Below are 26,646 nucleotides of genomic sequence, written 5' to 3' on the forward strand. Positions count from 1 at the left end.
ACAGGGAACTTATAGTTCCAAAAACTGTTACCAACATTACGTACTATTTTCATTGATTCAATTAAATTATTAGCATGTCAAGAAGATCTCGGCATGGAAAACGGTGCAATCCTTGACGGTCAAATTACTGCTTCTTCACAATGGGATGAAAAGCATGCTCCCTTCCAGGGCAGACTACACTTTCAAGCAAATGGAAATAAACAGGGAAGTTGGGTAGCTGCCAGAGGAGATCTCCATCAATGGCTCCAGGTTGATTTGGGCAGTCCGTTCACTAAGGTGACACGAGTAGCAACGCAAGGGCGAAATGGTGGTTGTTGCCAGTGGGTAGAACGCTACAAGCTGCAGTATTGTGACGATGGAGTGAACTTCCACTACTACAGGGAACAAGGACAAACTGCAGATAAGGTGTGATAAGGTTTTTGGGCTTCTTGAATTGTAATTTTTTGACGAACTGGTTTTAAAGAGGCGATGAAATGTGTAGGGGAATAACAAAACTTTACGCAGTAAGATTTGAAAATGATATATTACCGTCTTACGTTTTCAGGAATTTTCTGGAAACACAGACACTGACACTGTTGTTTATCATGACTTAAACCCACCAATCAGGGCACGTTATATCCGTTTTCGACCAGAGTCTTGGTATAACGCCATATCACTGAGGGCTGAGCTTTATGGTTGTCATGGAGGTAGAAGGTTTTTATTTTTATTCTCGATAAAAAAATAAACTTACTTAAATCTAACTTGTATGATGATAAGGTGTTTACGTTCTACTAAGAGGTAAGAGGTTGAAGTAAAAGTAAAAGTAAAAGTAAAACTCTGCGTTTAAGCCTAGTGGTCCATCAGCCCAGCCGTAATTTCCGATTTCATGAAGCTGGATGGTACGCTGATCCAAGGGGCGCTTGCAATTCAACCAAACCTCCGGAAATGTCGAAACGAGGGCATATGGTAAGGAGAAGATTCCGGAAAAGCTAAAAATTGTCGAATTTCCGAAATGCGAACCATTCGACCTAAAATTCCGGGAAGAATATAATGTGGTACATGACAAATTAAGGGGGCTAACTTGTCCAATTGTGAACAATTTCAGCTCATACTAACTAGACAGAATTAACTGGGAAGTGACAATAACAGCTGAAAACCGCAGAGGATCTCAAAAGAAACACAGAAGAGCCAAAGAGGGGACACGGATGGGCAAAATTGAAGTAGAATAAAACGGAATGTAATAGGCTAAACTCGAAAACATTGACTCGGAAATTTTCAAGTTTATCTCAGTTTGTATAAAATGTTATTTATAATGCTCGGAAATCATCCTTCTTTGATATTGGCGTTGTAGAGCCAAATATTTACAAAATATGTTTTTAAGAAAGCAAGCTAAGCTTAACTCAGATATGTGTCACACTCGATTCTTGAACGCCTCTTCCGTTTGCCTTAGATACGTTTTATTCTGGAACTTTGTGTACGAAAGTTAACCGCGTACACGTTCGTGTCGTTTTTGCGACCTTGGCTATTACCTCCCCTAGGTAGATCCAAGGTTAGCTGTGGCTTAAGAATATTTTTTGTTTCTAGTTTTCCAGCAATGGGTTAATCTTTGCTTGCCTTATCAATAGCCCTTATGCGTGATGATAGCAGACTAGCTAAAATCACCACCAAGCCTCGGTTTGAGAATGCAAATCTAAAATTTTATGAACTAATTCCCAAAGTAGCAAAGATGAAAAGGATACTCACGTGAAAACAACACGAAGGCAACGACGGTTTGAGAAAATGTCGCGCAAACGAGGCCTAGGGGTAAATTTTGAGCATGTTACGTAATCGCGCACAAGACCTATTCAGATGCGTTCGTTTGGGGTTTACATCTGTTTTGTACCATCTGTTTCACCCTTGGCTTGAATTCCAGGCGTAGCATTGTGAATTGCAAAGTAGAAGGAGAAGTAGTAGAAGAAGTAAACTCAGTAAAGCTTCAAGAGTCCCGTTACCTCTCGTTGGTGTCGAGCGAGGTCCAGTTAGTGCCCAGCAATAGAAGACTGCTGCTCACCCAATTTGAAGTTTAGAACTCTTAGTTAACAATAATAAACATAATTAGAAAAAATATTCTGAGTCAGCCTCCTTAAAAATCAATGATAAATCAATTTAATTCCGATAAATTTGCCTGCTCTCAGTCAATAACATTAAATAGTTTTCTCAGTTATATAATTTAATGTTTTATTTCAATTTCACAAAATTCTTAGAATGCCAAGAAGCTCTAGGTATGAGAACCGGTGCAATCTCTAACGCACAAATTAGTGCTTCGTCGGAATGGGATTCCAATCATGCCGCCATCCAGGGCAGACTTAACTTTAAAGTTATTCCACGGAAGTCGGGATCTTGGTCAGCTCGCAGAAATGATTTAAATCAATGGCTGGAGGTCTTCCTGGGAGATCAGCTGACCGATGTAACAGGTGTCGCAACGCAAGGAAGAAGTGATATCAATTTCTGGGTAATCCGGTACAAGCTGATGTTCAGTGACAAAGGAGGGACGTTTCAGTACTACAGAAAGAATGGTCAAACTTCAGTTAAGGTGAGATAATACAGATATAAACGGCTTCAAGTTTACGATCTTCAGGTTTGTTTACTTAATATTTTTAAGTTAAGTTTTTGCTTTAAGCATCTTACTCTAAGGTTTTTTTGTTTACATTGTTTCTTTAAAATCACTACCCAACAATTGTTTGATGTAAGAATTTGCTGGGGTGAGATAGATGAGGTCTGGTTCATGTTTCGCACACGTGTATCGAGGTAAATGATGCACGCCGGAGGTTGGAGATAAATGTACAGATGTTATTCGATTGATACAGTGTACAGTGAAAGGCATGAATAAATTCTTTTTGGACAAACGCACACTCTCTCTCCCTCTCTGCTCTGTTTGAGTGGTGTTTAATCAATGCTTTGAGGGGCTACAAAATCCCACCAAAAGAGGCACATACGGAGGCAGCGTGGCCGAGTGGTTTAGGGCACTTGTGTTGTAATCCGGAGGTCCCGGTTCAAAGCTTCTACCCTGCCACTAGCGGGATTTGTTTCTCGGTGGTCCCGAGTTCAAATCCTCGGTCACGCTTTGTAAATAGCCGACTGGTCTGCCTCTGCCAGCTAGGCTTTTTAACTATATATATTACGTTTATTTGAAATATTTGTTTTCTTTTATTTCAGTGGTATGCCTGTAAACTAGCTAAGCGTAGTGCTTGTATAGCTAAATGCATGGCCACTATAAAAAAAAATACATTTTTTTTCATCGTTGACTATTTTCGAAATTTACAAGGATTTTCCTTGTTTAGAACGAGCGAAAAAACGTTCTGGTTAGTGTTGTATTTATTTATTGTAAGTTTGCGCTGATGATTTTATGGAACACGGTACTATAAAGATCTTACCATGATCCTACAAGAACCGATCATGTTATAAAAATCCTTATACTTTTTCTCTGATGTAGATTTTTAGTGGAAATAGAGACCGGAACACTGTTGTCCGTCGTAACCTAAACCCAGCAATCAGAGCCGTACGTTATATCCGTTTCCAACCAGTATCTTGGAGGGGGTTGATATCAATGAGAGTGGAGTTATATGGGTGTCTGCATGGTACTGTGGGAGGTAATGGTTTTCTTTATTATTTTTATGATGATAATAGGAGTGGTCTTAACATTCCTATAACTGAATGATTATCTTCTAGAAGCATGTGAGCGACGGTCATAAAGTCTGCTTTTGAAACCTTATATTAGTATAGAGTATCCTTTGGAATATTCTGCAATGATATGTGCTATGGCACTTGAGTGTGGAAATGAGAGATTGAAAGAGCGAGAAATCGTCAAAAATTGGAACAACTCACTTTAATTTGTAAATTGACCGTTCCCATACAATGGAAAAACCACTTTTCCCCAACTGGTGCTGATCGAACAAGAGGCCTGGTAAACCCTTCTAAATGTTTAAATAGGTCAGTTCTGATTTATTAAAAACCTAACTTGGTGCCAAGGCTTGGAGGAATATAGCACTATTTATTCGTCCGTCAACCTGGATGTGAATCGGTGTATTTCCCCTAGCTGCGGAGTCAAGATACATTTTAATGTCTAAATTGGGTTGTTGTTAAACAAGTACAACCAACAAATGGCACGTCGTAAACCCAGCAGATAGTCCTTACAGGGCTGCATGGTGACTGAGGACCTAGAAATAGAACAGCTACGAATCACTCTCCAAATTTATGTCAATGTTTGATTTACTTTGTATTCATGCTATAAAACCTTAGGATGTTGGCAAGCTCTCGGCATGGAAAGCGGTGCAATCTCTGACAAACAAATTAAAGCTTCTTCGCAATGGGATTCCAATCATGCTCCCTTCCAGGGCAGACTACACTTTCAAGGAATTTCTTTTAAAGCGGGATCTTGGTCAGCTGGCAAAAATGATCTCCATCAATGGTTGCAAGTTGATCTGGGTAGCCAGTACTCTAAAGTGACACGTGTAGCAACGCAAGGAAGGAATGCTTACAATCAGTGGGTAACCAAGTACAAGCTGCAGTACAGTAACGATGGAGTGACCTTCCAGTACTACAGAGAACGAGGAGAAACTGTAGATAAGGTACAATATACGCAATCCAACAACGCGTAGTTAATAACTGGGGTTGACTATTTTTCGCTCAGTTCATCAGATATGGTGTGACAATGAAAAGACACGTGATGACAACTGTTATACCGGTTTTTTTAATTTCAAAAAAGTAGCAAAGTTGGGTTTTTACTCTCCTCAAATCATGCAAAACAAGACGTCCAACCATACAATGTGAGTTCAGAATGGTCATATGCATACATACAAATGTAAATAAGACTTTATTTACACTAGTCGTTTTTTTTTTTTTAAATAGCTAACATGGGCTAGTATTTTCGAGATAAACGTACTGTAACGAAAGAAAGAAGGAAATAGAGTAATGCAAAAAATTAGAAACTTTATCTTAATTGAAATTACATAGTCGTGCTGCTGTGATAAAATTATGTAGGGACAGAGCTTTATTATTATTATTACCTAGCACAGAGTTCCAGGTCTTAACAACCAGGTATGTAAAAGCCTTTAGAAGATGAGTTGTTGTTGAAGGCAAGTTTAGGTAAAAACAGGAAAACATTTCTTCGTAGTTTGTTACGTAAAGACCAATAGATAACTATGACTCAAGCAAAACTTGTCGACGTTTCGACAATATCGAACAGTTTTTCTGTGGTTGCAATAGAAAAATAAATGCGGCTTGTCTCGGTCAGGTAATCAAGTATTAATCCCACTTGCTCGCGGGACTGAATCTTGTAGATGGAACGAAAACTGACGTTTTCATAATGGAAGTGTGTGAATTCTCGTGCGTCTGAGACAGTTCAGTTTTAAGTTTTTCTTTGTTTTGTTTGGTTTTTTTGGCATCGATGTGTTCTATGCAGTTTAAACCAATATTTCTAGATCAATCGACTAGGGTAAAAATTATAAACCTTACTACCAGCTAGAACGAAGTGACGTCAGCTTGGGGATAATTGTCCTGGATTTAAACAATAGGGATGTAAAACAATAGATCCTAACAGTTTAACGTCGCTTTTATTTAGAATTTCACTGGAAACACAGACCGGGATACTATAATTTTTCATGAACTAAACCCACCAATCAGAGCACGTTACATCCGTTTCCTCCCAGAGGCTTGGTATGAGCACATATCGATGAGGGTGGAGTTGTATGGCTGTCCAGGTAGCGTAGGAGATTTTCCTCTTACCCTTAAAAATAATAATAATAATAAATGTGTAAAACAAACATAAAATGTACAACATGATACAGAATAGTGTCAAATACTGAAGAATTCAGATGCTGTGGTAAAATTAAAAAAAAAAGACTGTTCGGACTGTTTCAAAATTCGTATGCTATTTGACTGGCGATATGCAGAGCCATACATCATTTTATTCATCTATTTTAAAGTTGTTACAATCTTACTCCACAAAATCTTTAGCTTGTCTAGACGCTCTTGGCATGGCAAATGGCGCAATCTCTGATGGGCAAATTAGTGCTTCTTCGCAAATAGATTCCAGTCATGCTGTTACTCAGGCCAGACTTCACTTTAAAGCAACTGCAGGCAAAGCAGGATCATGGTCAGCTCGCAGTAACGATGTAAATCAATGGCTCCAGATTGATCTAGGGAGTCGGCACAACAACGTCACACGTGTGGCAACACAAGGAAGAAATGATTCCCTTGAGTGGGTAACCAAGTACAAACTGCAATACAGTAACGATGGTGTGAACTTCCAGTACTACAGAGAACAAGGACAAACTGCAGATAAGGTGAAATGCATGTCGACCTAACTTCCCAAAAATTTAAAGATCTGGGGTTTTTTTTGGTTTTTTTTTTTTTCTACATTTCATACCAGTTTTAAAGCGAACGGGATTCGCCTTCTAATGGGAAGGAGATTAAATGGAGCATTTTCAGGAGGACTCTTTGATAAAGTAATCAATCCTGTCGCTTCGTCATGCTGATGTTCTCCAGTTATTAGACTAGGTGAAGATTAGTTGGTTAATGAAAGGATCTAGATTGTAGCGATCGATTTTTTACGACGATAATTCCTTTACATGCTACGATCTTTGTATTTTAGAATTTTACTGGGAACGAAGACCAGGACAGTGTTGTGCACAATGAATTAAACCCACCAATCAGGGCACGTTTTATCCGTTTTCTACCACAAGAATGGGTTGGTCACATATCAATGAGAGTGGAGCTGTATGGCTGTCAAGGTATCGGAGGCTTTCCACCGTCATTTTTTTAGCTTTTGCATGTTTTCCTATATCTGGCTAGACAAGACTGAAATGAGATATTTTCTCTTGCATTATTGTGTGATACTTGTGAAATGTTCGTGGCTAGTCTGACGCGGCGTTTCGTCTCGGCCAAGAGACTCTTCAGAGACCTTTAGAATTCAAAGGCAAACGCGTTGAGCATCACGCCCAAAGTCCCGTTCGCAAATTCTTGATGTTGACAGTCTGGCCCTCTATCGCAGAAGGATTCCCAACTGAAGAGTCTCTTGGCCGAGACGAAACGCCGCGTCAGACTAGCCACGAACATTTCACAAGTATTTGACAATTGTTTGCTTTTGTATAAATTATTGTGTGTGTACTTTTATGCATATGTTGACTATTACCGCTTGCTAAAAGTTTACAATATAATTAAATATTGAAGACAGTTCATTAGATTTCATTTCAGACGTTGAAAGTCTTCTTATCCTTCACTTAATATAATTAAATATAAATATCAAACACGAAAGACCATGTTTGAGCACATTTTCAAACACCGAGAAGGCAGTTCAAAATACGATGCACAGCGGAGTATATTTGACGAACTTCGAGGTGTTTGGAAATGTGATTAAAAATGTCCAGAGTGGTTGATACATCTTCTCAATCGAAACTAAAACTAAGGAGAAAACTGACAAGAAAATCGTAATTCTTAATACCAGATATCCAAACATCGTCACGGTCATGATTTCCTTTGTTTAAACTTTATGAATTATTAAGGACTTAAAGACAGTTCAGGGCACCAACCATTAGGATATAATTCATGGTAGGCCACCCAAATAGTCTCCCTGCAGTTTGCTTCTATTTACTGCCGTTTCCTTGCGGTTAGCATTTAAATATTGTGTTTAATTGCAGTTGGCATTTATTTACTACTGTTTGCTTGCGGTTAACATTTAATTACTGCTGTTTGCTTGCGGTTAGCATTTAAGGAGTAAAGGGGAAGGCGATTATATGTGGCCTACCATGAATTATCTGCCCAACCATTTCACCAGCATCCTAATCTGTCCTGAATATAATTCACTGAAACGTGAGAACTATATTATGAATCAATTTAGATGACCGTTTATGTGACATGTCCGTTGACTGGTGTGGATGGAAAAATGTGCTTGGTTGGAAAAGAATCAAATACAAAGAGCTTAACCAGGAGCATCAAGATGAGATTGACGAAGGTAATTACTTTAAAATTTTCCAAACGCCCGCAGATCTCTATTCCATCAGTAAGCCCACTGAACGATAGCTCTATCAAGAGTGCAGCCCGACAATTTGCTTTTTACAAAACTGCAAGTGTTTGAAACAGCAAAATAACGTGGAAGCAGTATGTCATATGACAAATCTTCTGGAGCACCTTTCGAGCAAATACTGAACACTTTTTCCTCTATAGTCGTAAGATCTAAATGTTGTGAGCCATTCTCAAACATTGAAAGAATTATTTATTTCAAATAATTCTTTATTATGCTTATGTTCGAGTTTTTTGTTGTGTTGTTTGGAATCTTTGACTCAGGCAACTACGAGATTCATCTTCCCGACATCAGTGGTGGCTACGTGTCATTCCCACATTTCCCATGGCGTGGTAGCGACTTTACCATCTGCTTCTGGTTGAAGACGAAACACAGTGGCTTTTTCATCGAATACGAAGTCGCCGCCTCTATAGAGCAAAATGTTACGCTGGTGCTGGGGCTTTACTTTCATAGCCGCAGTTTTGAAATTCTATTTGGCAGCATAAGAAGGTATCAAATTATTTTCTCACACTGTTTTAAGTGATATAAAGAAAATTTATTCTATGATTATTAAGTGAATGCTGTCTGTTACTACTGTCCATTTATTTTCGTTACTGCCTTTAAAATGTGGGGGATCAGATTGTTAGATTTTCTTTGAGCTTTGGAACTGATGTATCGTGATAATAAGGGCAGGATGAGGCAAGGTTATAACAGCCGTTTGTTTTTTTTCTTCTTTAACACAGTTATGTTTCACCACACCTGCAAGTTGCAACAGAATAACAAAACAAATATGGAGAATTTATTCAATCACTAATTCACTCACACTAACAGACATGTTTATAATTCTTTTTACACAGCAATATCCCAATGGGCGTGACAGACGACATGTGGCATCACGTTTGTGTGGTATGGGAAGGTGAGCGCGGGCTCTTGGCATCCTTCAAAGATGGCGAAAGAAATTATCAATCAAATGAGTTTCGAGCAGACTCACTTGATGTGAGGATTGGAGGTAACGAAGAATTACGTTTGTTTTACGTTGGTGGTTTTGTCAGACTCGTTTTCATCTTGACATTGTTTCTTGAAGTTAATTGCTAATTTAGGAATTAGCTAACAGAAAGAGATAACAAACATAAAAATTTACATATATTTGGTTAATATGGCTTAATAAGCAACATGTCTCTCCTAAGGCATAGGAACTACGACTATAGGCTTCAGAGCAACAAACAAAACTGAGTCCAATGACCTTGTAAAATTGAGTGGCTTCAATGAGTGGACGTATGCAATAATCGCAGAGGAGGTATTGCGCATGTCATATGGATGTGGTCATGAGGCAGGAAACGCAAAGGCGTGGGAAATAGTTAAACAAGGATTGAAGAAAAACGTTACGGTACAATGGTTTCGAACTTGCAACGATAGAAAAGGCGAGTAATTATGGAAAGTAATGTAGTTCAGGTTTGAGAACCCAACTAAAGGCGAATTTCAGTGGGCTACTTTAGCGTTTCCGAAAATTGAGTAGAATAATTAATCCTGTGAACATGCAGCAGGCAATACTATCACAGCTTGAGAAGATCAAGTAACCTAAGGAGTTTGCCAATATTTCGAACGCTTCTCCTTGTAAAATCTGTCTGAAGATCTGAAAATGAGAAAAACCCAAAAACAGAAGTTAACAATTTATTAGAATCATAATCTGAATCTACTCTCAGATATCTCTACATATTTAAATTTAGTTAATTCAATTTGTATGAAATGTTGAAAGTAATAAAATTCGTTATTCATCTCGTGAAACATTGTTACTTCACTCGCTAACTTTTTGCATTTGGTTCGTCAAGGTAAGCTATGTTGCTCAAAGCGCATACTAAGCCCATGTAGTATTTAACTCTTACCGGGTCCTTATTTATTTACAGCTGTTTATTTGATGCTGAGTTGTTTGTTTTTGCTATCCATTAACAAACTTTTCTTACTTCCTCTTTCTTGTCAATCCAGTTAGTTTTAGTAATCAAATGAATGTTAGTGCAGTAAAGGATTTGCAGTGCGACTGATATTTGAATATGGTCTCTAAATTGCTCGAGACTTTCGGCGAGTACGATTTGAAAGAATTTTTAAATCGTGGTGTAATTGTTTTAATTGAACGAGCTTTTATTCGATTACTAATTTATCATGTGACTGAGAAAATTGCAAACGCGTCCACGTTTATTTGTACTGCAGTACAAATTAAAAACTAAATAATGATTTTCTTGCCCTCAGCCATTCACAATGAAGTGATTTGGCAGTCATAATGATCTTTTAAACTCAGACTGTTTGATTTGTTTAGGTGACCGACTTGTCATAGATACCAACGCAACTGGCTTTAACCAGGCCGCTGTTCTTGTGAGCCCAGTATACAGCAGATCACACTATGGGCACAGCAAATGCTTAAGGTTTCGTTACATGTTGAAGGGACCTGGAGAAAAAGCACTGACAATTTATCAGATAGCAGACAACGGTCGACAAATGCCAGTTTGGGTTTCTAAAAAGGAAACTGGTTCGAACTGGATTTATGGCCAAGTTCCATTGAGCTCTATTTCGAAGTTTCAGGTAAAGTTATATTAAGACCGCGGTCTGAGTAATTCAAGAACTACTAATTCATACATTTGATTTGTACCGATAGGTATCGATAAAAGGTGAAGCAGAAAAGAGTAATGACTTAATAGCATTGACTGGACTGTACATTGACGGAGAGAGATATTGCAAACACGAGCCACTGTCGGCCAAACAAGGTAACAAAAATAACTCAGTTGTGCTTCTTCTTCGTAGGTTTCCGATTATTCAAGGGGTGGTTTCACCGCTCGGCGCATTTTTAAGCTGTAACATAAGCTCACTTGATTGCATTGCTGCTGATGAATTTTGCGGGAAATATTCGCCATTGAAAGTTGCTCGATCACTTGCGACAACGAGGCGATAGAGGTGGTATTTCTCATAAAAATTCATTTTGTATGTTCTGACCCCGTGCACTACGTAATTCCATTGTTTATGAGCCAATCGAATGCGAGTGGATAAACGTTTGTGATTGGTCGAGGGGACTAGTGCGATCTCCCGGGTTAGAATAAAGCCCCAGCCAAACGATCACAACATATCAACACAACATATCGCAACATCGTTGGCCCAGCATTGGCAAGCTCCGGCCAAACGATCGCAACATTTCAGCACAACATATCGCAACATTGTTGGGTGCAACATGTTGCGTGCATTTGGCCACCCTGTTGCGACGTGTTGCGACATGTTGGGTATTGAAAATCGAACTAGTGCGCATGCCTGGGTGCAAAATTGTTGCACCAACCTGGTCAAACGACTACAATATCATGCAACATCCCCAAATGTTGCATGAAAAATTTGACCATTTTCAAATTTGAGCCAACAACACCCAAGATGTCGCAACACGTCGCAACACATCGCAACAGGGTGGCCAATCGCGTGCAACATGTTGGACCCAACAGTGTTGCGTCATGTTGAGTTGAAATGTTGATATCGTTTGGCCGGGGCTTAAAGTGGTACTATGATCAAATTTTTACCCCTTGATTTTTTAGGTTTATCACATAGAATTCCATGGAACAATAAAAAGGCCGTTTACCGTTTGCAAATATCTACATTAGTTCTGGAGATATTTAAGTTTGAAAAATGTGTGAAATATGCAAATGAGATGACTGATGACGTCATACACTCAACCCAATATTATATCAAGTCTATGAATAGAGCTATCTCAGTCAATTTGCAGCACAGACCATTGAAACTTGGCAGGCTAATAGTTCTACAGGCAACACACTATGAAAAATTCTGTACTATGAAAAATTCTGTTCCCATAGCAACTGACTCCTTTCCAATCCCCACCCACTTAATTTCAACATGTTAGTAATTTTCAACTCGCAAAACATTAAATGAGGCCACGAACTCGAGCTAACATATTTGTATGCTTGCTGAATCATGCATATGAGGCACCATTAGCAAATATCAAAATGGAACACCAAAGGTGGCCAGAAAAGCCTTTAATATTGGGGAGGTCTGGAACCCAGTATGTTGCCATAGTAACAAAACTGTTCAGCTTGTATTGTGTAGCACATTTAGTAGAATCTTACTGCAAAGAATCAAAGACTTCTGATACAAATTGGCCGAGATATCTTTCTTCATAATATTTGATCGACATTTGGTTGAGTGTATGACGTCATCACTTGACTAATTTGCATAACTTAAAAACTTGAATATCTCTAGAACGAAAAGAGATATTTGAAAATAGTAAACGGCATTTTTCTTCTCATGCAGACTACTTGTTTATGTTTTAAATCGCTTAGATAGGAAAGATGCGATTTTCGTCATAGTACCACTTTAATTCTTTATTTTCTGATTGTTTGATAAACTTAGTGAAAGCGCCCTTGTTTACTTTCAGATGAAGAGTTTCCTTAAGTAACACAATTAAAGCAACAATGTGAAGACAGTTCATGCATGGAGAATTTGCGTGTATATTGGGGATTAACGGATTAAATCTTTTTACACTTGCTATTTCAGCTTGCAGTGAGAACTTATTCAACATGTCAGGATATTTCTTCTCTCCATCATTTCCTGGATATTATCTTGATGACATGTTCTGCGCGTGGTACATCACCGTCCCACCTGGTTACGTCATTAACCTGAAATTCCAAGAATTCCGACTCAAAGATGATCCCATGTGCGAAAACTGTTTTCTTCAGATTTTTGATGGGCGCGACAAGACAGCACCCATAAAAGGCAGATTCTGTGGCTATATGTATCCTCCTATCTTAGTCTCGTCGTCAAATCATTTTACGGTTGTCCTTTCTTGTAGTGGAAATTTGCACAAAGCAAGGTTTAAGGCCCTCTATTACGCTGTTGGTGGTATGTGAAGTTCTGTATGTTTAGCAATAGCTTGTATTTGCATTATCGTGTATTTCCTGATAAAAAAGTTGGAAAGCCTTAAATTCGAACCTTCCACAAAAGGGACAGGGGCATCCCACGTTTTCACCTGTCAGCCGAGAAATACCGGGGGAACCTTCTAGTTTTACACTTTTGGCACCTTGTGAAAGCGCCCTGGAAACTGAATATAGGTCATTATTCCATGAAAGCAAACTATACATGACCATACAAATGAATATATAAAAGATCATATATTTGAACTGCGGAGAAAGATGTGAAGATATGATTGATCATCGCAGTTATGCACACAACTTAGGCAGTTGTGAAATTAAAGCCTGAATTTTTTTTTTTCAGGCTTTAATCTCCCAACGGCTTAAGTTGTGTGCATAACTGCGATGATCAATCATGTCTTCATATACATGACCATTTTAACAAACAAAATGACATAACTTATAGGTTTTATCAGAGTATTCTTAGCAAACCTGAGACATTTTATCAGAAACTATACGTCCCAGAAAATAAGTAGAACTTCTCGTTTAAGCTGCGACTAAGAGGAGCGCTGTTATTTTGATTCAATTACAAAATTAAATGGCCTGCTCTCAGCCAATCACGATTACTCATTTATAATATGACCGAGAAAATTGCGAACGCGCGCGCGTTAATTTGCACTTCAGTGCAAATTAAGAATTAACGATAACTTGGCCTGCTTTTTTCATCGCAATTTTCATTAATTTTCTCAGTCGTATAATAAATGTAATAAAGACTAAACTCTTCTTAACTCGTAGAATGTTTAAAGATGACTACTACAATGACTTTGTAATAGACCATTTTCGATATATTAAAATTCAGCTTGATAGTGAGGCCTAGAGGACACAAACAAAAGAAATGAATAAACATTGTCATTGAATTTCCTTTGTTTGCGTCCTCTAGGCCTCGCTGCCAAGCTGAATTTTAATATACCGAAAGTGGTCTATTGGTTCATTCTTTTATTTTTCAGCTCTTCAGTATTCAGAATCGTCTTGTCTGCGTCAACAAGGTAAACAATAACGTCATCTTAGGATAAGCTTCACAATTTTTCAAGCTTTAAGGAGGAGATCCATTTACCCTGGGGATGGATAGTTAACACGTTTCAATATTTAAGGGTTGCTTGAACTTGAAATTTCAACCATTTATCAACTATTTTTCGTACATTCTTTCTGAATCACAGCCAAGCGTTGTTTGTAATTTTTATTATTTCTTAGACATTAGTCGGAAGACCTCGTTGTCAGCTGGCAATTGAAGTTTTGACCGTCTTGTGACAATCCTTTTACTGGTCTTCTTCTACAACCTTACAACCTTCCAACTTGCCTCCGTTTATCTAACGTTATCAGTGTTAATTGAGGATAAGTTATGATTACTATACTCTGACGAGGGAATTTGCTTTTAGGGTGTCCGTCGAGCTGCGAATGCAAAGAGTTTGGCGAAAATCAACGCAAGAAGATTCTGGTCACTGGAGAGGATTTGCTTACTGTTCCGAGAAACCTTCCTTTCAACACTGGAGCAGTGTATGTAAAGAGCAAAGAAGTCACAACTTTTACTTTTCTTCTCTCGCTTTTGATTGATTTATTTATACTAGCTGCGGCTGGTGTCAAGCTTAAGGCTTTGGTTAATTTCAATACAGCACGTGTCCTTGTTTTAAAAGCCATGATTTCATAGTTCCTAGGTATTTTTAAGGTGTTTCTAATGTAATGTCACCTGTTCACCAGGCATTTCCAGCAAAACCGGATCTCCCAGCTACGGGAGAAGGATTTTGCAGACCTCCCGAAACTGGAATATATGTGAGTTGATTGATGTTTTCAGTTAAGAGTGGTTTTTGTTTTCCTTAAAAGAAAGAACTAAATCTCGGGATTCACGTGAATCATAAATCAGTAGTGTTTATCTATTTTCCAATTCCCCATAATTCGTTCTATTTGCCCCCCAATATAACGCAAACTTTTGTTGTGAAATGCTCTTTGCAGGTCTGTATATTCCCAACAGCATTTTACAACAATAGTTTATGCAAAATTTGGGGGGGGGGAGGGAGGGGGAAAGTGAATTATTAGGGTTATTTTCACATCATGATAAAAGCGATACCTTGATAATCGGGACTGAATTTGTGTGTACTTGGACTGCGCTCCTCATTGGCTCCTTTGTGTACTTGGGCTGCGCTCCTCATTGCCTCCTTTGTGTACTTGGGCTATGCTCCTCATTGGCTCTTGTTGTGCTTTTGTATAAACAACAAGGATTCTTGTCAGTAAGGTTAATAAACGCACTTTCTTTCTTTCCCTGCAGCGATATGAGTTTCAATGTTCTCATTCACCTTGATGAAGAGTCTTTCCATAATGTAACGTCCGTCAAGACTCTGTAAGTATCCAACAGTAGATATCAACGCTAGCAACAACTACGGCAACATCAACAACAGACAACAAATGCGGTGACATTTGACTGTGGTATCTGTATAACTTTCTAGCTTCAGGCTTTGTCATTTTAACACTTGACCTTTGTAATCGTGGATCTCGAGTTAGGAAGGTGCCTGACTTTTGAAGTTTTTATTAATTTTTCAGGCTTTGTGATGAAAGTGTCAAACCTACTTCTCCGTACTGTAATTAACTTCAATGCCTTATAAGATGCATACATTTTAGACAGTGTTAATGTTATTCTATGTGTGTAGACATTGAATTTTTAGATTTAATAGAAATCTTGTTGTTGTAACCATCTTAATGGAGGTTTCGCCGTTTAATTAAACCTGGAATTACATTATAACTCCGATTTTCCGAACCTCTAGGAAACCTCTCAAATATCGGGTGTTTCGAGAAATTTGGGATAACATTTCAATTAATGTTCAACTGGTGAGAGGGGAACGACGTTTGGTCCGAGTTATCCGAAGTGCGCAAGATCGAGGGTTCGAGAAATCCTCTGTATATCAGAATCCACCAAACTGAATGTGTTAGGATATATGCTGATCTTAGTGATCGCTGTTCGATTGCAGATTACACCATCACAGACAGTTCGATTTTTTCGCAGCCAGCGGCGCGCGCGGTTTCTTATTTTTTACTAGGTTTCTTGTTTTTCCAGGAGACTGGATTTTAACTTTATTCGTGCTCTCCCTGTTGGGGCGTTCAGTGGACTTCCTAGTTTACGCGTCCTGTAAGTATTTGTACAAGTTGTTATTTTTATAACGTTTCTTCATACACCTAATTCCAACTGGATTAAATTATTTAATTAAATGCAGCGAAGGCTTGTTTGGGAGAGGTTGTATTTATTAGAAGTTGTCTTACCTAGTCTTAATGGAACGTTTGATTTTTTTCAGTGATTTAGGAGCAAACCTTCTTCGCAAAGCCGTTAGTGGATTATTGGATGGACTGCTTCAGTTAGAAGTTTTGTGAGTGCTTAAAATTTCACAGTTATTGTTTGTAATTTCGTTCAAGTTTACAAGAGTGTTGAATTGAACGCAATTTTTTGCATTTCTATTTCTTTAAGGGGCTTGCGTTCAAATCAGTTAAATGAGTTGGAATATGGAGTGTTTGGAAACAATAGCAACATGAACCACTTGTGAGTACATTCGACTTTTGTGTCGTTACTAAACTCGTGTCCATTTGATTTAAAAGATCGTTTCTTTCAACGTTAATAATTCGTTCGTAAAATGGTTAATTTAAAAGGGGAAAGGGAATAAAAGTGCGATCAATGTACCATGACAGTTAACAATTACTCCCTTGGAACGATAATGAAATTAATCAAATATGGACTAACTTTTGCCATACACACCGTGTTAAAGCGTTCAGACCTCCAGGTAAAAGCATACGACAGGATCCCCGGTCACACTCCCTGTACAAATCGTTTAATTATATGCCTTCCCTGATTACAATGTACCCTCACATTCATATCCGAATGTGAAATATTTGTTTACTGTTACTAAGGTACCTCCAGGAAAACAAGCTCACAACATTACCAGATGGCCTGTTTGGAGCTCTGTCACAACTGAAGTTATTGTGAGTATATAATATTTTACGCATTCTTGACTACTGTTGGTTTTTGGGTTCCCTCCAGTTCTGCTGGGCAAGCAATTAAAATGTCTCTAAGTTGTTTATTGGGCGATCAACTCAGGTGGTAACATGGTCTGTTTTTCTGTGTAACGGCGTTCTAATTTTCCTGGTTAAATGTCGTCTTTTTGTCAGGAATCTAAGCAGCAATGAACTGACTGAAGTTTCGAAGGACACTTTTCGAGGATTGATCTCGTTAGAATACCTGTAAGTACGTTATGTTGCGAGAGATAATGTTTCGATAATTTTGACAATGTATAGTTTGGTGTGAAAAATGTGCTGGCCAGATTGAAAAACAAAACACAAAAAAAATTGAAGGTTAGTATAGTATGCCTCTTTTGTAGTTCCGGAAACGTTATTAGAACAAAAATATGCACAGGATAATCTAAAGGATGATGGAAAAAGTTGAAAGGAATCTTAATCGCACAGGATAATCTAAAGGATGATGGAAGAAGTTAAAAGGAATCTTAATCGCAAAGATGATGCGTTCAAGTTTTAGGAGGGATACGAAGTCTTTTTTTCGCGCTTAGCAATTAACTATGTAAGTAAATTAAGGAATACCAGTGTAGATAACTTAGGAATGTAGTGAAATGTATTGTATCGTAGGTAATGTGATGTAGGTAAAATATATTGTTAAAAGAATAACTTTTAATAAAATAGCTATGGTGCAGTAATGACAGGAACGTTTAATTGGCGTGCATTTTTGATTTAAAAAAAAACTCTCATCATTTTTCCACACAGGTATCTGGACAGAAACAAACTCGCTAAAGTACCTTCAGATGCATTTGGTGAATTGACCAACCTGAAATATGTGTGAGTAATGTCTGTTATGCACTCGATTCAGTTTATCTCTATCACTTCACCCTTTTAGTACAGAAGAATGAATTTTAGAGCAGTGGCACGTAAAAAAATTGTGTCAGCTCCAGCTAGAAACAGAAAGTGACAAGAAATACCCAGAGTTATTTAAACTAACATTGAAATAAATGTATACAGCTAGCTGTTATATGGTATATCATCTCAAAGCAATAAAGTGAATTGGTATTTCTTGCAATTTTCACACAGGAAACTGGATCGCTTCATTCTCTGCTGCTATGCCGAGAAATCAATCGTAGGAGTTGACTGTGAGTCTCCAGTCGATGAATTCTCAAGCTGTGACGACCTCATGAAAAACAAAACTGTCCAGATTTGTATTTGGATTCTCGGAATCCTTGCCTTCCTCGGTAACCTCCTTGTCATAATATGGCGGATCATTGATAAGGAAGAGAACAGGGTTCATTCTTTTTTGCTAACAAATTTGGCAGTTGCCGATATGTTGATGGGCGTGTATCTATTGACAATCGCAATTATGGACGTCAGATGGCGAGGGGAATACTTTAAGCATGACATCGATTGGAGATCTGGGCTGGGGTGCCAAATTGTCGGAGTTCTTTCCATGCTCTCCAGTGAAGTATCTGTGCTGATTCTAACCATTATTACAATGGACAGATTTCTCTGTATCGTCTTCCCTTTCAAGTTCAAGCGCCTCACTTTCAAAACTGCCTCTTTTGCATGTATAGTAGTGTGGATATTTGGTGTCGTCATATCTGTAATTCCCATCGCAGGGTTCGACTACTTTTACGACAACAGCGGTTACTTTGGTTTCTACAGCCGCTCTGCCGTTTGCCTTCCTCTTCAGCTGTCTGAAGGAAGACCAGTGGGATGGGAATATTCTGTTGTCTTTTTCGTCGGTTTAAACTTCGTTTCTTTCATGTTTATCCTCGTCGCCTACATTACAATGTTTTGGACAGTAAAGCGCTCGTCCCGAGCTGTGCGATCGACAAATTTAAACAAAGAATCCGCCATGGCCAAGCGGCTTGTCTTCATTGTGATGACAGACTTTTGCTGTTGGATGCCAATAATTATAATCAACATTTTATCTCTGACTGGAAATTTTGACGATCCAGACAAAATTGCTTATGTGTGGATAGCAGTGTTTGTTCTTCCACTGAACTCTTCCCTCAATCCAATTCTGTACACGTTTTCCACCGAGAGGGCCAAACGAAGCTTAACCCAGAGGAGAAAAAAAGTCACTGGTTTCGTTATGAAGACGATAAACGGCCGAGGGGCAGGTAGGTTGAACCAGTCCTTTAAAAAGCTAAAATAAAATAAAAAATTAAAGCTGTATTTATTTCATGTAACGCATACAACAAGTGACTAGCTCTTGTGCAAATGGTAAAAGTAGATGACCGTTTTTGTAACTGAGCGAGTTTATTAGTTTAGCGATTAGTCGTATCTTTCGTATTTCATACGCACTCCAAGGAACACTAATACTGTCATAAAACCTAAGAAAGTTCTTGGACTCTTTCTTCATTGAACTGCAAACAAATGAGGTCACGTTGCCTGCCTAGCAATATGGTATAATCCCTAAACTTCCAGGTATTCGGGAGTTTAACGAAACCACGACGACAACGGCAACAGGAACGTCGCTAAACAAAAGGTTTAAGGAGCAAAACAATGGCTGTGCACGTGTGTTATAATTCTTGGTACATTTCTTTGCCGTCCTCTGCAAAACAACAACGTGAAATGACGAAATTCTGCGTTGTCTGGAGAACGTGAACGACAACGGCTAATTTTTTAAATTTATATTCAGAATTGAACACTGTGTTCCATATTCAGTTTCGAGGTAATTTTGACAGTGAGAAACAAACTACATGAATCTAGGATATCGCGAGATTCGTAGGTAAAATATAACTTCATTTTTTAACCGACGTTGTCCTCTGCGTCGCCGTGGTGGTTTCTTAAACTCCCTATTCATTTGAGCTACGAATCGAAACAAGCTGACAATCCATGAACGAAAAGAGTGCGCTGAAGTATTCGACTTGTTTTGCTTATAACTGAAGGCTTTATTTGATCCTAATTTGAAGGTTTAATGCCGCTGAGCTGTTGACCGCAGAAGACAGGAGGAAGAAACTTTCACAGTACTACAACACTAGACTGTAAACCGGCAATTCTTTTAAGGGATATAATTAACTGCCAGCTATATTTCATGGGTCTTTGTGAACAATTCTAAAGAACTTTTGCTTTTCTTTATCCATTTTAAGATGAAAATCAGTCGGTTGCTCGACTGAGAAATCATGGTGACAACACTGCTCAATCCAACATCAGTTCCAGTCCTTCGCAATTACCCAAAGCAGTGGGAACACCGGAACAAGAGAGCAGACAAGTTCATGTCGAGCTGAGGCTGATTGAAGAAGTTAACATACTCCAAGACGACACTGCAGGAAACCGTTCAACAGTGAGTGCCTAAGAGAATGTTATTCTTGTAGGACAGTAAGCCTTGGAAAACGACACAGTGATAATACACTTTAAAATTTGTTCAGCATGAAGTGGAGGAGAGACTGACTGACTGACTGACTGACTGACTAAATCAATCAATACATCAATGAGTGAATGAATCAATGAATGAATGGAGAGATAAATGATAACTGAAAATTTAAATGAACACTAAGCCATTTATTGAGAATTTTAAAAGCTATTGTCTTTCGTTGTTTCAGGGTTATGTTACAGCTTGGTGCGAAGAAGGAAACATTTTAAGTATGGTGCTTCTGAAATACTTTGAGAAAGAATTGAAAGAAGAATGGCATCGAGAGGCTGATATAGTACAGAGCCTGTCTTGTGGTGTAGAGCCGCATGCCAATCTACTTCATTATCGCTGGCACTCCAAAGGCAAGCAACCGTCTACTAAATCTATTTAGCAAGCCTGTACTTATGTAAACTGTAACTGTGAGTATTCTCTCGAGCCAGGTGCATGATGGTGGGAAGGCTTGACATCTTGTAGAGGTAAACCATGCTTTTTTACCATCAAGCTCATTCGATCTTTGCGGCGCCATATGGATTTACAGAGCCAGAGGGGAAGCAAGGGGAAATTGTACAGAGCCCTTATGCTGTATGTTCTGTTAAATCTCCCACAGGATATCTGTTTACGTTTAATCATTATTTGTTGCTCTCCAGCTTGCGACCAAAAACTTGAACATGGGAAAGAGCATATTCGTGCGTTACACTCAAACAGTTTGTAAGTTCTTTTAGTTTGTATGTTATTTATATCTTAAGCGGGGTGTTCGTTAGTTAAACTTTAGTGTAGTGAAGCGCTACTCTTTCCATTTTTCGACTAGGGTCAGATTCAGAAAGCAAAATGTGAATCTGGTCTACTAACGTCGATAATCAACAGTATAGTAGAAAGTTTCGAGGTTAAGAATCATTTGGGATCTTCTTGAGTGACAAGTCATTGGTGCTTTACAAACAGTTGGAAACGAGCAGGAAAGTGAATAGAATCTAATAGCAAATGGCGGAGCTCGTCTTCTACAGGCATCCAGTTATAAAATGTTGAAACTGGGTAGCTGTAATTGTTCATCCACGTGAATGCGTATTAATTTCGTGACTAGGCGCGCGGAAAAAAAACTAAAAGAAGCAAGAATCTGTTACAGACGTGGTTAAGTCACAAACAGATGGAGAAGTTTAAGCTCAATACACTATACTAACTAATTCATTTTGGTTTTATTCGATTTCTTTTTTCTTTCTTTAAGTCTTATTTGCTACGATTTTGTGTCAAGTTCAACATTGGAAGATTTCCTTTGCGAGAAAGGAACTGTTCTTAACTTCGATGCAGTGTGTGCTATTGCCTATGACGTCATCAGCGCCATAGAACGACTACAGGATCTTGGGATACTCCATAACAACATTTCAACAAGCAATATTCTGATTGGTCAGTGCCCAAGAGTAAGTAAACTGATTTGCTATTTCATGTTTTGTGTTTTTCCCCTCAATTTTTTTTGTCGGTGTACTTTTTAAAATTTCTCTCGGCAGTATGTAACTGCGTTTAGATTATGAGGCGTTTCAAAGTAAGATCTTTGGCATATCCTTATTTCTTTCATTTTTGGACAAAAGAATTTATATTTTATCCCGTGCCATAGTGACGAATATAAAAATTCGCGGTGACCGTGATCTTGACTTGTACAGATATACACCGACTAACTTTGCTTGGCTTGGATTCAGTGGGAAGTGAAATGATTCTCGGGGTGAGAGTTTCTCGCCAATATTAGTGGCAATGTTCAACTCATTCGTCACTTAATAAGCTTATTTGACCTTACCGACAATTTTAGTTCGTGAAGCACTGATTCAAAAGTGTTGTGCATAGACAAAGACGTAGTTTATTTTACTTGGTCGCACAGTTAGCTATGGTAACGGTGCGTCCCATGAACCTGATAGGCAGAGTCTATAGGACGCACCGGTTAGTTTACAGGTGCGCCAAGAAAACAAAATAACAAAGTAAAACTGTGTATTTGGGAACAAACATAAAATTAAACTAAGTAAGATTACATAACTACTATGACATAGAGGGCCTAGAAGAAAAAACGTGTCCCGTCAAGCGGGAAATATTTCAACTATATTCCTCGCATTTTTTTCCTCTTTTTCTAAACACAACCTATTCTTACTCGAACAATACCTTCTCTGTAGCTTCCCCCTATAAGAGCAGTCTTGGGTGGATTTTCTCGAGCGTCCAATTTGAAGAAAGCCGGTGCCCATGGCAACGGGTCGGTCGATGAACAGAGTAACTATAGCAACGATATTGAGCAATTTGGACAGTTGTTAGCTACCTTATTAGAAAACTGCCATGGCTCCAGTGAATACAACAAGGTAAATAAATGTCACTGTTTGTAGTTCAGAAAAGGATGATGCATTACTGTACGTGTCATTAGTCTCTAGTCTCACAGGATATCTAAAGATACCTACCTTGCTTGTTTCATTGCCAAGTGTTGGGTGTAGATTGCGAAACCTTTTCTAACATCTATATATAACCCTTTCGATTCCACAGAGAGGAATTGCATTAAACAAAGTTTAGTTGTGCCTCATCTCCAAAGGTGTTGGTATTCTACAGAGTCCAACAAAATCACGAAGTTTTGAAGGTCTTCTCCGCAATTGCTATGCAATGATGGAAATAGGCAATGGGCTATATTTAAACGCTTTGTCATTTTTCATTTCTTATTTCACGTTTTGAAAGATACTGTTACGTTAATTCGACGAAACGCTTCTACTACTACCATCACGCGTGTTTGTCTTAAATCAAACACAGATTCAAAAAATAGCCATATCTTGACCAAGAAAGAATCGATGCATGCAATTAAACTTCGGAGAGATTTAAATCCATGTTAAAGTTTTTGTGATGAGAACCCAAGATTGAAGTATAACATTTCGGGTGCTCTGTAAGACAAAGTCAAATCTAAGCTCCTGGTACGAGGAAATTCTCTCATTGTGTTGAGTTTTTTCAAAATGAATCCCGTATCCTTTAGCTATTGATTAGCCCTTAAAAAAAACTGTCAAAGTATGAGCACAACGACTGTTTTGTCAGTGGCTACGATTGTCTTGATTTTTACACATTAAATATTTTTGGCTAATTTTAAGTTGATTTTTCCTCAGGTGCATGAAGTTATGAACCTTTGTTTTGAAGAGAATGTAGAAAAACACCACGGAGTGTCATACATTCGACGTTTACTGGAAGAAGCTTGGTGTACTGACGGAATGTGGGATACATACCTTTGAATAGAACTGACTGGAATTATCACTTTCGGATTATTAAATACAAGACCAGAAGTGATGCTTTTATGTCCCTTTTAATGTTACGGAGAATTTTGTTCCTAGTTCCTACTTACACTTCATTTTCAAGCTAACACAGTTTATAAACTGTATCTACATCTGGAACATCGCTGAGTTATATAAAGTTAAAGAATACTTAAGAGTAAATGTCAGTAAAAATCAAAGATTATCGGAAAAATCGCGGACACGGCCAAAAATCGATTTGGCTCATTTTTTGCTTGTAGGTAGCCTTATATAGTAAACAAACGGAAATGGGGTTAGATGTTTGAAATATGCACTTTAACGGGAATAAACCGTTAAAAACTTTCGGCGGGTCAATTGCTCAAATTTCACCAAGCGCGATCCTGAAATTAGGCACTTTTCGGGCAGTTGTCATACGAACAAAAATGTAACAGAAGGACTTTTCTAGCTATAGAAATATAGAGTTGGACTTGCTTAATCAAGACAAAGTGATAGTTTTTGTCTCGTGTTATTCCTGTAGGAGCTACGTTTCTGTTAAGAGACGACATCTTCGGCCTTTTGAAATTAAGGCAAAGGTGGCCTAGAATAGCTTGGCAAATAATACATGTGGTAGTGTCTCAAAGTTTACAATAACACTACCAAGAAGCCTTGAAAGATAGTTCTTTACGATTTGGGTTTTATTTCTTTGGGACCTTTGACAGTCAAAAGATGACCACCGGCCGTAATTCGGTTAAATACTATGACGCCATAATGAGATGCATAATAACAAAATTAAACGCGTTGTACACAAATAACTGTTTTGGTCAGTTATATCTTCACTGGCCGTTGAAATGACTAGAAACATATTAAAATGTCTATAACTACACTTGATTTTCATATACTGTGACAGGAGAAACAAATTTCGACTTTTCCTACCCTGTGAATCGCCCTGTGAATTCTGCATAATTCTGCACACAACAGGTTGAACATTTGAATTGCACACAACAGGTTAAATTTGCCACACAGCCGTTAGTTTACGTTTGCTTCGCATCCAGTGAACATGAATTCGAGCATTTGCATCCCTTCTGCGCCTTCTGCACTCGCCAGTTTCGAATATACTGAAAATCGTCAACACAAATTGGAGGAGATGCCACCAGCAGCGGCGAGCTCGAGTGACTGAAATGCGATATGTAGAACTCTGCTGTCACGCAACGCCCTCTTAAAAATTATATACGCACCGCCTTTTATAATCAGCGGATCAGTTATTCGTGAAACGTACAGGGCTCAGTTACTTGGAAGTGCAGGTACACTCCTGGACTAATTGTGTGAGTCGTGCGATGTGTGGCTTTTTCCTCTTCTGAGGTGAAATGTCAGAAATATCCAGCCCAAGGTCGATGCACATGTCTCTTAGCCTATCCACTCTTAAAGTTGTGAGTGTACGTTTTTGTACAAGTTCGCAGATGTTAAGATCGAAAGATACAATCGGATGCTAAATAGCCACATCTCTCATCACATTCGCACACACAGCAGATAGATGACTCTCAGCTTCGGCGGAAATTTCGTCCTCGTCGGCACCCTCCACGGCCACTTCTGAGACTCCACTGGCTTTTGCTTCGTTACCGGCGGCTGTAACTTCTAATCGCTTCTTTGCTGAAAGACGGCTAAAGAAGCCACTAATCTGCTGCGACTTGAGGACTTCATCAGGTTGAAATCGGCGTTCCACCGCTTGGTCTCTTGCTAAGCTCATTGCTTTCGAACTTCCTGTGGATCGCTTTTCCGTCCACTTTGCTCCCCTTTTTGAAATTGGTCAGTTAAGAATTCGGTCTGTTTCTTTGTAAAACGCACTTTTTTCTTAATTGTCTTCAGGGCCCAACCCATTGGAAGAGACAGCAAGGCGTCACTCTTTGCTTGGCCAGTAACTTGAACGCTTGGAATTTGACTGCATCCCTCCGTCAGCTTGGAAGAATATTCTCTTTTAGCTCTATCGTAGAGAGTTTCCTGTTCGAGCATCATTTGGTGTTTTCCAGTATCTAGGTGTGTCTGGAGGTTTGCAAAGCGACTGTATGCTTTTACACATCCATCCTCTGGACACGGGAAAAGCATGTCGTCTGGCTTATTTTGACCAATACTGCTTCGATCTTGGTTTTCGTTTTCAGTTGAGAAATCTGCTTTGACAGAGCTTTTCTTGATATGTCGGTGTCTCACAATCTTGAACGGCGGTGCGCCACTTACATTCTGCGATGGAGATTCTAGGATATCCAATTTTTCGGGCTGCTTCATGACTCCTTCGAACTTTGCCCATGGCACTACTTTACCAGAACCCACATTGAATGCTCTCCACACTCGTACGCCAGTTTCATCGTACTCAAAATTGTTGAGTAAGCTTATGCCATCCCACTCCTGTGGTTCCTTGGCCAGATTCAATGGCTGTTTTGAGCTGTAAAGCGTTGATGACATCATTGCCTTCGTTTACGTACCTTCCAACGTCTCCTTTGATTGTTGCTGCTTTGCGATCACATACCCCCTTTCCACCTTGAGGGTCCGAGAAGTCGTTTCTTACAACAGCCACTCCTACGGCATCGCCGGCCAGCTTAGCTGAGATGATTGAATTTCCGCTGTGATAACAGCCAGCGTTATCTTGTTTGTAATAAGCCATTTCCAGGTCTGGAATTTCCTTTTTCAGGGTAGTGAGGCAGTCAAGCATTATCGAAGCCACAGTCACACTGTCTTGGGCGCAGCTTTGAAATACGTGAACAAGTGTTTGCGATTCAAAGTGCTCAGAACCCTCTGATCGTCTTATGGCAACGCTAATGTGCCATGGCAATCCTCGCTTCGCAAACCAGTCTGACTGTGCCTCTCGATATTTTCGGGGCATATATTTCATTGCCCAGTCCTGGACTAACAGCACCGATCGGCTGTCGAGTTTGGCTAAAACTGAATGCTTCGCCTCAGCTTGGTGGACTGAACGTAGCTGATGGGCTTTCCAGCTAGTGATATCATCCCTTGCCTGTTTGATAGTATGCAGCATGTCAGCTTGATCTTCTGCTGACGAGAGCGCAATTGAACACTCATCTTCTATGGTACGCATGACGTCCTCTAACT

At 39.0% G+C, this 26,646-nt stretch overlaps 1 protein-coding gene and 1 pseudogene across 1 annotated transcript in view; one reads left to right on the forward strand and one right to left on the reverse strand.

Annotated features, from left to right (window-relative positions):
• LOC110052554 (uncharacterized) overlaps positions 1–24,430 on the forward strand; it is a 55,964-nt gene extending 31,534 nt beyond the window's left edge. The window contains exons 37-68 of the mRNA XM_089295291.1: positions 74–405; positions 545–686; positions 2,223–2,551; positions 3,452–3,608; positions 4,258–4,586; positions 5,579–5,717; positions 5,974–6,302; positions 6,611–6,749; positions 7,856–7,969; positions 8,302–8,527; positions 8,875–9,026; positions 9,205–9,438; positions 10,329–10,591; positions 10,665–10,773; positions 12,554–12,898; positions 13,914–13,952; positions 14,343–14,460; positions 14,662–14,733; positions 15,227–15,298; positions 16,010–16,081; positions 16,245–16,316; positions 16,415–16,486; positions 16,852–16,923; positions 17,110–17,181; positions 17,716–17,787; positions 18,037–19,082; positions 20,055–20,248; positions 20,508–20,679; positions 20,965–21,025; positions 21,537–21,729; positions 22,468–22,647; positions 23,428–24,430. Coding sequence (XP_089151417.1) covers positions 74–405; positions 545–686; positions 2,223–2,551; positions 3,452–3,608; positions 4,258–4,586; positions 5,579–5,717; positions 5,974–6,302; positions 6,611–6,749; positions 7,856–7,969; positions 8,302–8,527; positions 8,875–9,026; positions 9,205–9,438; positions 10,329–10,591; positions 10,665–10,773; positions 12,554–12,898; positions 13,914–13,952; positions 14,343–14,460; positions 14,662–14,733; positions 15,227–15,298; positions 16,010–16,081; positions 16,245–16,316; positions 16,415–16,486; positions 16,852–16,923; positions 17,110–17,181; positions 17,716–17,787; positions 18,037–19,082; positions 20,055–20,248; positions 20,508–20,679; positions 20,965–21,025; positions 21,537–21,729; positions 22,468–22,647; positions 23,428–23,550 — 6,041 coding nt within the window. The 3' untranslated portion in view covers positions 23,551–24,430. The remainder of the gene's footprint in view (positions 1–73; positions 406–544; positions 687–2,222; positions 2,552–3,451; positions 3,609–4,257; positions 4,587–5,578; positions 5,718–5,973; positions 6,303–6,610; positions 6,750–7,855; positions 7,970–8,301; positions 8,528–8,874; positions 9,027–9,204; positions 9,439–10,328; positions 10,592–10,664; positions 10,774–12,553; positions 12,899–13,913; positions 13,953–14,342; positions 14,461–14,661; positions 14,734–15,226; positions 15,299–16,009; positions 16,082–16,244; positions 16,317–16,414; positions 16,487–16,851; positions 16,924–17,109; positions 17,182–17,715; positions 17,788–18,036; positions 19,083–20,054; positions 20,249–20,507; positions 20,680–20,964; positions 21,026–21,536; positions 21,730–22,467; positions 22,648–23,427) is intronic.
• On the reverse strand, positions 23,605–26,641 carry LOC149108516 (uncharacterized; annotated as a pseudogene).
• Positions 26,642–26,646: the final 5 nt, after the last annotated feature.

This window comes from Orbicella faveolata, unplaced genomic scaffold (genome assembly GCF_042242905.1).
Source record: "Orbicella faveolata isolate gen_17 unplaced genomic scaffold, um_ofav_v1 contig_26, whole genome shotgun sequence".
Classification (NCBI taxonomy): Eukaryota; Metazoa; Cnidaria; class Anthozoa; order Scleractinia; family Merulinidae; genus Orbicella; species Orbicella faveolata.